Genomic DNA, 13,538 nt, shown 5'->3' with positions numbered 1-13,538 from the left:
GGACAACACCATTAACAATGGGAAATATTATTAAACCTGTAATTGGCAGCAGTCAAGGTTCATAAATTGACCATCAAATGGAGAGAATGCAAAACACTTTACTGAATATGAAAAAACATTTTTACTCAATTCATTCAATTTATTCATTCATCCTGAATACCCATTCAAAGGTCAAGATATTATTGAAATATTTATGACATTTGCAGGGAAAAAAGGAAGAGACTTTTATCAAGAACAACAATTGAAACATCATTTTCCATGCATTTCTCTTTATGGATTAAAGTTGAAGAAAGGAAATCATTTTTTTGCTTCCTTTTCTTGGTCACTTGTACTTACATAAAACTCGAAGATTTATCTCATGGCTGTAACCATCGCCTTCAACGTTTAAAGCCACACAACGATATTTACCCGATTGATGGCGTGTTATGTTGCGAATGGTCAGGGAAAAGTTGCGAAAAATGAGATCAACTGAACCAAGAGAATTGGAATTTATTGAGCGACCATTAAACTGCCATGAAACTGATGAGATGGGCGGATTGGCAATTACATGGCATTCAAATGTTACATCAGTCAATTCCCTGATTTGATCATAATACAGATTAGATCCAAGGGATAATGATAATTTAGGAACAACTGGGAATCCAGGAAATGTGCAGCAAAAAGAGAAAAGTAAATGAGACAAAAACAGATATGTAATGGTGAATAATTAATAGAGAACAAAAAAAAACAACAAAAGGAATCAGCAATTTTGTTTCATTCGCTCTTCATTTTCTCTTCGTTTCATTACCATGTCTGTTCAGTTGAAATCATCAGCCAACAGAAGCATCATTAATCATTTGCATGGCAGTGAAAATGCGCAAAAAAGAAGCAAGAAAAACACTAAAAAACAATTAATCTGTTTACCATGAAAAGGCATAAAATGATACACAAAGTTGATACTCAACTGTCGATAAACTGTCGAAGAAAATCAAAAATAAAAAATCAAGTTCCATCATGTTCAATGGTCAATCAAAAAATGAATAACTGAATAATAAGCTCGATAACTTTTCCCTCCAACTTTTCCCTGCTTATAACTCAAAAGAGAAAAGAGCAATATTTGACTTTTTCAAAACATTTCATGAAAAAATGAATTTCTTTTTCTCCTAAACTTTTTCTTCATGACAAATGTGAAATGCAAAAATCAGTTCGTTTCATTAAAGATAATTAATTTACTCGTGACAAAACTCTGTTAATGTAATTTTTTGTTCTCTCCTTTTCATGGAAACTTTTGATGAAACCAAATGAACTTTTAAAAGCCATAAAGGTAAAGATAATGGTTAAACCACTGATTGAACATATCGCCAGTAATAATTAGTGTTGGTAATGGTTAAGGTGGTTGTGAAGGGAAAAAGCTATCTGAATTTAAAAACAATTAATTCATCAATTGGTTCATGCTTCACGAAACATTTTGTCGTCAGTGAATAAGCTTTTTACAGTGATAAAAACATGAAGAAAATGAAAGGCGAAAAAAAATGTTAACAAAAAAGTTAATTTCATCAACTAAAAGCTTGATGAAATTTTGATGTTGCCTAAGTAAAGATTTTGTCTCAACCTGCTTCTAAGGCCTCAACTGCATTAACTCAAATTGATTGTTGGCTAAACTTTTTTTCTTCACCTTTTTTCCTATTCATATGGAAGTTGATCATTTTTGACGATTTTTTTTCTTCTCTTCTTCTTTCATCAGATCAACTCTTTCCTGACTCTTGTTTAGGTAAATTTTGTCTTAATGCAATTCCATTTTGGCCCATTATATTCAGTTCATCAATGTCATCACAAACTTGATTCTCTTGATTCACCAACTTTACACTTTTTTTTCTTCATCTTTCAACTTCGACTATTACTTTTCATCACTCTTGATTATTCATTGTCGCAACAACTTTCATTGATTTACCAATGATTAGTTGGTTGAATCTTTACTGCTAATTAATGATCAAACATGGAAATTGTTTCACTTTACTTTCCTTTTCTGTTATCACTTGCAAAGTAGAAATATCAACTTCTTTTTTGTAACCTTTTCTTGATTTCATTTTCGGTTTTTTTTCGAACATTTTTCTTTCTCTTTTTCACTCATTTTATTGCCTTTTTTATTTTCTTGTAACAAAGTTCTTAATCTATTGTAATTAACTTGAAAATTTCATGTTGCATGAAGATTTAATGAGAACGGAAGGCAAAATCAAGAGATAATCATCTTAAAGAAGAAATAATTGGTTAATTATTGATCGATTAGAATCAAATCTTTTTGCTTCATGATGAATCGAAAGCTGAATGATAACAGTTTCATGATCAAGTTTAGATCTAAATAATCAATGATGCGACCAAGTTTACTTTAGATTTCAATTTTCGTTTCATCTGATATTCCATGATAAAATTAGAAACTCTCAAAATACATTTATTCGTTTCTTTTGATGATAAAACTTACAATATACATCCAAAACCCATGAATCGTCAATCGCAGAATCAGGTAAAATGGAATGATCAGCTCGACAGGAAAGTATTTTACCATTATCTTCAGCTGTTGGAGTAAAATGGACAACTGAAGTGGTCAAATTTTCCGAACTGGTCACATCTTCTGTAACATGTTGAAGTCTCTTAGGACCTTTCCACCAAGTAACAATAGCTGAAGGTCTTGAACCTTCTGAAGTGCACTTTAATTCGACCCGTTTACCAGCAGAAAGCGCACGCTTTGGACTTATTATACGAACATTTGTAGGACGAACTAGAAAAAAAACAAAAAGAAATGAGTGAGAAAATTTTACAAAATTTTACTCTGAAATTAGCTCATCGTTCAATGTTTCTCTGAATCTTTCATTTCACACCCATTTTATATCAGCAGTGATGTTAAACTTGAATTCGACTCATTTTACATTCAGAATTTTCGTTTGAAAAACAAAATTCAATTTTTCGAATCCAATTTTTTCCATACAAATATTCGAAGTGATTAATCAATCCATTTTTACATGAAAAATTCATTCGGAATCAAAATGTAAAATTCATCTGTCAAAAGTCAATCAGTAAATTTTGAACTGTTTTTGGATGAAAACTATCAACAAGCTTTCGTTGTTTCCCTTTACACGAAACTGGTCAGTCAATATTGTTTGGATAAAAAAACAAGATTAACTACACAGAATTTATCTGATGAACATTTCGATGATAATCTCAATTCATTTATCATATCATGAACCTCGACTTTAATGTTCATTTTTTGCCTTCCCCTTCCTTCTCTTAACCATCGTTAAATCATTATTATCATTCTTATCTTTTTTTTCCTTCTCATGTAACTTATAGCCATTAGTTGCAGTCAAATAACTGACATCAACTGTACACACTAAATACAAACACTTGCCTTTCTCAATCCTTTCATCAGCATCATCATCTCTTGAAAAGAATAGCAAAAAATGAAGAGAGCGAAAGAGAGAAAAAAAAGTTCCAAGTCAACATATTCCACTTCCTTGAATGGGACAGACAAAGATGAAGATGAGGAGAGGAAGAAGAAGGAAAAAAAGCTCAGTCAAGAAGATGGAAAAGTATCGAGAAAAGAGTGTAAACGAGCTCAATTGAATGAAAGTGAGGCGAGATAACTAATAAGTAGAGAGATTTTTCCATGAAAAATAATCATTACCTTTTTTTCTCAATCATTTTCTCACAGCTTCCAACATCTTGATACAATGGTAAAGGCAAACTTTAATGTTGCCATTTTTATCATCTTTATCTCAAGATGATGAACACACTCTTGAGAATCAAACTTGGCCCTTCAATAATCGATGGCAAAAGAGGAGAGAAAAGTGTACAATAAAAGTACACAATCGATCAGTTGCTTAATTTATAAACATAAGTGTTTGCCAGGAAAATGAGGTAAATCTTGTATGAAAGTGTTGAAACAAGAAGAGAAGAAGTAATCGACGAAATTTAGTCATTTTTGTCTTTCTATTTTCGACTCGGCTCTTCAAGGGTAAACGTCAAATTCAACATTTTTTTTCGTTTCTCCGAGTTCGCCAAGTAAAAGGGAAAATGATAACAGCTGCAACATTGATAAATTTGGATAAAATGATGAAGATTAATTTTCGTCAGAATTTTCATTCTCTTGTTTTCAACTAGCAAAGAGTGCTTGTCTGGTTTGTATCATTTTCGAGAAACAATCTGAATCTCGAGTCAAAACTTGAATTATATTCCATCAACGGATCATTACTCTCAATCTTACAGGCTACTTTTCATCGATCCCCTGAGAGTCTGTATCTCACTCTTTACATGTTGGTCAATTTGTAACACTATTGTAAAGATTTTCTGCTTTTCGTTCTTACACCGATTACTCGAGAAAAAACAATTGAAATTAAATTTCGCTCATTTCGGTCACTCTAATGAAAAATCAGAAATAAGTATTTCCAAGTCTCCAAGCCTCAAAATTTTTCTTCGAATCTCTCTAAATGTTTGGACTAAAATCGTTAATTTGCATCGAATTGAGTTTCGCGATGATCTGAGGTAAGATTAAACTTAATAAACTCGCTGTAAACTTTGAACACTAAAAGGATCAAACTTTTGTAAAATGATTAAACAAACTTGAAATTGTTTTGTTATTACAGTTTATTTACTTTTCATATGTTTAAATGAATATTGAATTGAGAAGGAAAACGATGCAAAAAAGTTATCATAATTTTCAGTGATAATGCATACAAATTACTTTTTGATGAAACATCATTAAGAGGTTTTCAACAAGAAAAGCTGGAAATGAAATTTCCATCCAGACAAATGAAACATTTTTTTTCCAAAGAATTTCTTATTTTAACTTATTTTCTGTTTGTTTTTTCATTTCTCATTTCACGCTTCCCATTCTTTTCATCAAAATGTCATGATAATTCAATCCTGTTCAAGAAGAAGAAATAATTTCTCAAACCATTCCTTGCTTTTGTCAGAAGTTATCAAATTGAATTGATGTACTTGCAATGTAGACTTATAACAATGGAATCAGTTAGCATAAAGTAAAAGTTTAAAATAAGTCAAGTATCATTAAGAATTATAAATTAATTTGAAAACGAGTTCGACAATGTTGCTGAAAGAATTGAATGTTTCGAGGAAAAGTGTTTTTTCTCCAGGAAAATTCTATCTCCAGACGAGTTGAAAATTGTGACCAAAAGAGTTTCATTCCAATGATGGAGCATTTGATGAAATGAGGTAAAATCAAGGAAATTCAATTTTATATCAATTTTCAATGGAACCAAGAAAAGCTTTTCTCTATTCGTCTTTTATTCTCCCCTTCTTTCAACATTTATCTATTGGTTATTATCATTTGAAATTTTTGCTCCATTCTTCAGCTTCAACTGTCCATTAGAATCCTATGTTACACAAAAAATGTAACACTTTTTTTGTCCTCTTTTCTGAAGAAGAAAATGAAATATAAAAAAATCCAAGACCTTTTCAGTTTCCAGTCAAGCCTTCCAAGCAAATGCTTATCTCAGCAATAATGCGCTTCCAATGCTCTTTTTATCAATATTTTCATTCTCACATTTTTCAGAGTTGAATAGAAAACTGAGCAAAAAAGAAAACTTTGTTTTTCTCTGAAGAGAGTGAAATGAAAACTCTCAATAAACTGTCAAGTTTGTAATCACTTTGAGCATTTCAAACAAGAAATTCATTCTCACCAAAATTGGTGGATATTTTTGGAAATTAAACTTTTTTATCCAATTGCAATCAAAATTGTTATTCAATTCAAAAGCAAGTCAAGTTTTGCAAGAGTAACTTTTTGTCTACTCTTCATTAACCATTAAATTAGATTAAGACTAGACTCGAGTGTAAATGGTTGGACAGAAGAGGCAAAAGATGAAACATTGTCATTGAAAGTCAATGTTTCTGTAAATAGTGCAACATCAGCCTTTAAAGAGGCAATAAAGTGACTTGGCAAGGATTGACAGACTCGGTTATTCATCTTCATCATACTGTCTCAATAAATTAACATCACACGAAATTTAAAGCCAGACTATTGAAGGTTAAAAGATGCAAGTTACAACTTGTTAGTTAATCAGAGATGAAAGTTCATGATACTTGTGATGGGCCAACTTGGTGTCCATCAAAATTTATTACGTTTGATGTTCACTTACGATTGAGATCCAATGTGATGCTTGTTGAAACTGATTTGGTTAAATTTGAATTGTTGGCTATACACGTCAATGTACTCATCAAGTCACTTCTCTGGATTCGGTTTATCAAAATTTCGTTGCGAATTATTCCTTGAACAGTTATATTCCAAGTTTCATCGATGAGTCGCCCATCCTTGTACCAACGGAGTTCAGGTTGAGGTGAACCTACAATAAAAAAATAAAATTTATTTTTTTTTTCAATTCGAAATGAACTTTTGATTCAGAGTAAATTTGGAAATTTGAAATTGAACCGATTAAAAGCGCAAAATTGGAAAATTTTAATCTTTGCTTTTTTGCCATCAAAGACAACTTAATGGTTTTGATGAAAAGAATGGAAAGAAAGTGAAAAAATGAAGTTTAAGTTATAAGTTGAACCAATAGAGAAGCGAGTAAAATTGTTGCTTCAGGGCTAGTTTCAGTTCAATCATGATACTATTTGAGGTTCAAATTGATTGAACAAACGAAAAATTTTACACTTTTCTTTTTCTCTTCTTCTGCACCTTTGTTCACTTTATCACTACCATAACCATCATCATAATCACCGTCATTATCATTCTCATTGGCACCGAACTTTTCCATTTTTTTGCTTCTAAAACTTAAAGTCAACTGAAGCAAAGTTACCAACGAAAAGGCAATGAGAAGAAGATAAAATAATATGGAAAAGTTGAACTCAAATATTGTTATAAAATATAGTTTATACAGCATCAGCTAATGTCAATTTTATTTTCTAACGAAATATTTGCTTCGAGCAATTTGACCATTTTCCTCATTTTATCTTCTTTTCTTCTTTATTCCCATTTTCAGGTCAATTGATTCTGTAGCTTTTTGGTGAGGAAAGTACAACATTTATGGAGAAGATGAAAAAAAATAGAAAAGGATAAATGAAAGAAAAACAAAGTCCAATATGTTTCCAGTAAAGAAAAATATTGCGTTCAGAATTTATTCCGTCAATATAATTGTTCAGCCTTCTTCAATCAATGAGAAACATCTTGCTCATGGATGGTTGAAACAATATTCAATCAAAATCTTCGTCAGTCAAATGTGATTGTTTCAAAAAGAAAAATCAACTTTCAAGAAAAAAAAACAAAATCTTTCAATTTACTCGACAAATCAATTTCCAATCGCAAAGACTTTAGTCCAAAAGTTTCATTTTAAAAAATCGAAAATTCAAAATTTGCAAAACTTCGACAAACAGCAAATTCGAGAAGAAATTTTATTCTTGAAATTAGGCAAATCGACTGTTAAATTGACCAAAAAATTGAGATGAAATTGAGTTAATCCCAGTTGATGAATTTATCTAATCAAGTTTTGTTCAATTTTATTTGGAAATTGCGAGAAATGAAAATTCGAAAAGAAATGAAAGATTTAAAATAAATTGAAATACACTTTATCATGGTTTTGTTTCATGGTAAACCACATGAGGTCTTATACATGTGATTCATTTTAACCATTACAGTTCGAACAGATGAAACAGAAAGCGCAAAGAGAACAAGCAAAATATGTTGAATTTTTTCTCTTTTCAATCTTTTTTTTCTCTTCTTCTCTCCATTCCTTATTTATACATTTACTTATTTTTCGCGAAAAGGCAAAGCAGAATGCTGGTGAATCAGAAGTAAAATGATTATAACATTTTTTTTCCTTTTCTCAAACATGAATACCATAACATGATATTGTTGCATAAAATGGTTTTAGTTTGTATCTTTTGTTGCTCCAATGGAAAATGATCAGTAATGAGAAAACGAAAAAAGAATGGGAAAAGAAGAGGAAAAGTTGAATAACATAATTCATGTTTATTTTGCATTTTCAAATTACATCTTTTTTCACATTGGTTAATGCTAATAATGAACTCAATAATGTTTAGTTTTTCCAAGCTAATGGTTAATGTAACCTTTCATCAGCATATTATCTTCATCAAAACAAATGACTAACCTAATGTTGGCTCATTGACTTGAGTAAACATTTTATCGATAACAATCAACTTCAACTAAATCAATCCTTTAACCCAAAGCAATTTACATTCATTAAAGGGAATGAAACTTTTTTTTGTGAGAAAAAAGTAAAAATTTCAAATTCAAATTGAAACTTTGGTGGAATCAAAGAGATAAACTCACCTCCTTCAGCTTCACAGTAGAGCGTTAAATGAGCACCTTCGTTGTAAGGCCCAACAAGATCACGTAGTCGCTGACCAAATTCATCCATTATTATCACTTCTCGTGGTCCAACTGATGAAGAGAGAAAAGCAATTATCGATTTTATTGGAGAAAAAAAGTTTAAATGGAAAAAAAGTAAAGAAAAAAAACAGATGAAGTTCATTTGATTAATGACAAAACAAAAGCACTGAGCCGTTTGAAAAGTTTCGAGAAAAAAAACCATCAACAGAACAAAGGTAATCACAAGTTTCCATCTAGAATAATATCAATATCATGAGAAATGATGGGAAAAATTGAAATGAAAGATTATACTATTATGATCGAAAGGCAGAAAAGTCTAAACAGTAAACTCTTTTGCGAATTTCATTTTCGAAGAAAAAAATTCTTTTCGATTTGAGCAGAAACTGGAAAACATTTTGAACGATTTTTGGTGTTAATGATTATCTCAAGTTTTTCGTGCTTTTTTTGTCTCTGGTAAATGAAACTCTTGAAGCGTTTGAGAAAAAAATGAAATGTTTTTTTTCGACGATTTTGAATTCCAATGCAAATTGAGATTCGAGCAAATTGCTTAGTGATTCAGTGTTGAGCTTGATTAGATTGATTCAATCAGGTAATCGATTCATTCCAATCACTTTGTATTCAGTACTTTTCGATGTTGATCTATTTCGATGGACATTTTATTCAATTATTTTCAGCTCTTTTCCTTGTTCGAGTTAATGAATTTTCTTTGGTAAAGACTTTTGTTCTTGGTCAAGTTTTCATTCATTTTGATAACCAGTTGAGCTACTCATGTAAGTGTTTCAATGAAAGAGTGGAAAAGGGTGAAAATTTCCCTTGAGCTGAAAATGGAATCAAATATATAAACAGAAGAGAACCGGAACTTTCATTCAAACTGAATCCAAGTGAAATGAGCTTTTGTTGGCTTCTCTTTTTTTTTGTTTTATCTATTATTTACTCAAAGATATAAGAAAACAATTTCAACAGTAAATACAGGTTTACTTGAGCAACTAGAGTTTCTTGGACCACACAGTTTTACCATGCAAAGAAAAGAATCTTATTTCAGGATAGAAAATCATGTTGAAGGAAACCGGAAGAAAAGTGAAAATGTAACAGCAAAAAGAAAAGAGGAAAAACAATGTTGAAGAAATGAGAATATGAAGGTTAATAGGAAGAAGAAGAGGGAAGAAAAAAAAGTAACGAAAGAATGGAAATGAAGAGGCAAAGAAAAAAGAAAGAAATGGAAATGGTTAGAGACAGGGAATTGGAACAGAAGAATAATAAAAATGTTCAAGTTTCACAGTTGCACCGTGTTACACTTGATTATGCGAGAGACTGAAAAAGAATCCCAAAAGGACAAGAGTAAAGTTATTGAGGAAAGAAATGATAGACTTGGTAGACACCTTTTATCAAGATTATGTGAATATGAATGGGCAACCGCAAGATGAATAATGATGAAGGAAACCTGGTTAAAAGTTGTACAACAACGAGGACAGCAAAAGGCTAGACTAGATAAATAATGTTCAAGATTGTTAATCAAACAGTTTGATGGGTTGAAGGCAAATAGACTTTGATAATACCTTTAATGATGTAAATCTTGGTCTTTGATGGGTAAACGTTTGATAAGAAAAAAACGAACACAAAAAAAAGTCCTAAACATTATTATGGTTATTATTGTTGTTATCATTACAATAAATATGAGAAAGCAACAGACAACTTGTCAATAACTGTCACTGGGAAGCGTTATTGTCATGCATGGTTTAGGGTTGATCAAAAGGCAAGAGGAAAATGTCAACTCTCGAATGTATTATTTTGAGAGATGAAAACGTAATAAACACTAGTCTTTGTTGCTGTCTTTACATGAGATCAGATTGTTTGACTTTTGGCTTAAACATGGAATCATGAGGACAATTGTGAGACTTTGACTTCAAGAGCTTGGACACTTTGCTCATTACTTGGTAATCTGTTGAGATGAAATTATCGGTAAAGAAGATTGCAATTTTCAAGATTCTCTGTAAAGTTTGTTGCAACAATTTTCTTCGTTGGTTTCGTTCAACATGGATTGAAATCTATAATGTAAAATATACATTTTATGTGACCAGAATTGAAATTCAATTTGATTAAATTAATCTTTTCTTTCGTTTCTTCAATTGGAATCGAAAATTTTTTTCTTTCTCTCTCTCTTCTACTCGTCAAGGAATAAACATGTTAACAAAATTATGAGAAGACTAACAAGAGAATTACCATGAAAATTTAGCTCAATATTACTTCTTTAATCAAATGAGGATAAACTGATTAAGGTGAATGAGGAAAGTTTAAAAATTGGATAAAAAAGAGATCAGCTTTTCCAAGGATTCTGTGGAATTACTGAAGTTCAACTTACTTATTACTTCCAATTGGACTGTTCGATATTGTGTTCGAGCCTGGCGAAAGTCGATTCGGCAGCGATATTCCCCAGCATCGTCTTGTTTAACTGATTCAATCACTAAAGATGGAGGTCTGTTGGGTTAAGAGAAAAAGGTAAAGATTAGTTTACTCGGATTAAAAGACATTTGGGTTTTCAATCAAAGAGACTCAAATTTCAACGTCAAGTGGACCAGAAACTGATTTCATCTTGACTGGTTAAATTGCAAAGGAAATGTTGAATTATCAGAGAATTTCCGTTTTCTCTCTAATCACAAATCATCATTTAATCAACTTCCTTTATTGATATTGAATGACATTGAAGCAACTTTGAGCCTTTATCTTTCAATTATTTAAAAGGATTACAGATTTCACTCTTTGATACGTTGCCTTGCAAAGTATAAAAAAACTCAACATTAAAACTCACAAAGCGAAATGCATAAAATGATGAAACTAAAAATGTTTTATATTTTTGGTGAAAAGAAGTGAAAAAAAAGATATTTTAATGCACAAACTCACAATTATTCAACTAGCATTAACTTATCAAAAGTTGATTAATCACATTTTCATTTCAATTTAATCAGAATTGCAACTTTTGCTCTGAGAAAAAAGAAGCAAAAATTATTCCACTTTTCGAGCAAAAAGGAAATATAAAAAATTTCGAAATTTTCCATTCCAAACTTTTGAATCGAAATCAAAAGTATCCAACAAAAACAGAAAACATTTTAGTCCATTTTAAGTCGCTCATTTTGCCTTAAGGCCTTAATCAAGTAGAGAATATGGAAACTGATTTTTTCCAGAATCGAGATTGAATCGTTGAAATGGTTTAATTGATTTTAACCTTTGGCTGTTCATCAAACATCAACAGCTTTGAGATGTTTGGCCAAGAGAAATGAATGAAAAATCGGAAACTTTTGTTTTCTTTCTCATGTGTTGCCTTCCAACACATTTCAAATCCAATTTATCAATTTATTTATTCTGGCTTGTTCAACCTACGTTCATGGTGTTACCAGAGTCAAATCATTTACAACTATTTATTAACGTCTCGATTATATCATTATTCATTGATAGTTTGCTTGCCAGTTTTCCTGTTTACTTTGATTAGAAACATGAACCTAAAACAGTCTCTTGAGCCTTTTGACGCAAATAATGATAAAACAGATAATTTCTGTTGAAATTAAGCTCTTGTTTCACAAGTTATCCTATTCAGCCTTTTTTTCATTCCCTGTTCTTCATTGCAAAAGAAACTTTCAATACTTTTCAATGTAACATCAAATCTCATGATAAATCCAATTTTGTTCCCTTTACTTTCAACTTTTCATAATTCATCAGATAAATTGATGCAACAATAATTATTTTAATAAAGCAAAGTAACAATGGGAAAAAAAGAAGACCATTATTTGAAACTTTTTAATCCCAATTTGATTCCAAAAGAATAGCAAACAAAGCTCAGCAAACAGGGAAAACTGACATCGAATATCAATTTATGTGTTTTTATAAATCCATTTCTCGATCGATCCATTTGTATCCACGATTTCAACTTGAAAACACTAAATGGAATTGGACGATTATAAAGACATAATCCATTCATTTTTCTTTTCATCTTTTGCTCTGGAATTCCATTCTTGACGATGGAAAAATTTCAATGAAATCGATGATAAAAAACAAAATTTTCATTCAACTTGGTTATTCTCGCGAGTCATAAATTGTATTTGAAGTTGCTTTAGTTTTAAGCAAATAAATCGATGGTCTTCATTCAGACCTTTACAAAGTATCCATTTACTATCGGCTGGTTTTGTTTGTTTTTTACGTTTTTTTGTTTTCTTTTTTAGTTTTGAGTTCTCACCTTGTTCAAGTGAAAGTGCATCAACGTGAAAGTGCGTCTAGAGAATAACAAGTTTCCAAGGGAGAAAAAGTTGATTCAGAAAAAGTTTTCTTGGAAAAACAGAGGAAAGATCATCATCACATCACTGATGGTGTTGATGTTAAAAAGTAAAAGTTTTGGTTGCAAAAAATAGCTGAATCTGGTGACATTGATGATGAAAATGATGATAATGATAACGATGACTGGGAAGAGAGAAAAAAGGTTGAAAACTTTGGACAAGTTAATGGTCAAGATTGATGTTCAAGTGTTTCGATGATACAGAACCAAACCCTATTCATTCGTCTCACCAGACTCTTAATCACTTTTACTGCTTACTTTTTTTCTGCTTCATCCGTTGTTTTATCTCAGAACTTTTTTTTAGTTACTTCTTCCCTTACACCAAGAATTACTCCCAATATCATCTAACACTGGGCATAAGAGAGCAACTTACTAATGTTGCAGCTCATCTTGATCAAGACCTTCAACCGAATAAACTAAAACAAAGACTTAAGCAAAAAAAGGATGAAACTATGCTCAACTGGCCTTTGTTAATGCACAGAGGTTCAACCCTTCAGGTTAGCTCAAAGAAGACTTTCTTACTACAGATCACGAAGAGCATCAATCACTTTTTTGCACCAAAAAAAACATCAACATTTTTTCATTCCAAGTCTGATTACTTGCCAAAAGATAACGTCACTCTTGACGCTGACCTTTGCTCTCCGTGAAATGCACATTGTTCAGCGAAACATATTTTCTGTTTCGCTCAGTTACCATGCACTTACCGAATATAAATTGAAAACTGAGTGCTGATTCAATCTCTTATAAGCTAGACTTCAATAACGAATGCATTAAACTCAGCTTTCCAACTGAACTAGACTGGTTCGATGTCAATCTGATGATATCTTTACCTCAAACTTAAAGTTTCTCAATTGAAATTATCCCAATGTTTAAGTGAGA

General features: G+C 31.2%; 1 protein-coding gene across 2 annotated transcripts in view; it reads right to left on the bottom strand.

Annotated features, from left to right (window-relative positions):
• Positions 1 to 13,538, bottom strand: part of LOC107363724 (protein turtle-like) — a 50,463-nt gene that overhangs the window by 11,122 nt on the left and 25,803 nt on the right. Inside the window, exons 1-6 of one of the 2 annotated variants that reach the window (XM_025161159.2) lie at positions 10,901 to 11,031; positions 10,698 to 10,813; positions 8,279 to 8,389; positions 6,129 to 6,332; positions 2,459 to 2,755; positions 337 to 633 (exon numbers count right to left, since the gene is read on the bottom strand). In XM_025161159.2, the coding sequence (XP_025016927.2) occupies positions 337 to 633; positions 2,459 to 2,755; positions 6,129 to 6,332; positions 8,279 to 8,366 (886 nt within the window). In that variant the 5' untranslated portion in view covers positions 8,367 to 8,389; positions 10,698 to 10,813; positions 10,901 to 11,031. Of the gene's footprint in view, positions 1 to 336; positions 634 to 2,458; positions 2,756 to 6,128; positions 6,333 to 8,278; positions 8,390 to 10,697; positions 10,814 to 10,900; positions 11,032 to 13,538 lie in introns of those variants that run through there. The other variant, XM_015930996.2, reaches the window with a different exon arrangement.

This window comes from Tetranychus urticae, chromosome 2, assembly GCF_039701765.1.
Source record: "Tetranychus urticae isolate SD_2017Ah chromosome 2, NJAU_TeUrti_SD_1.0, whole genome shotgun sequence".
Taxonomy (NCBI): Eukaryota; Metazoa; Arthropoda; class Arachnida; order Trombidiformes; family Tetranychidae; genus Tetranychus; species Tetranychus urticae.
This window is presented reverse-complemented; position numbering and strand designations above follow the sequence as displayed.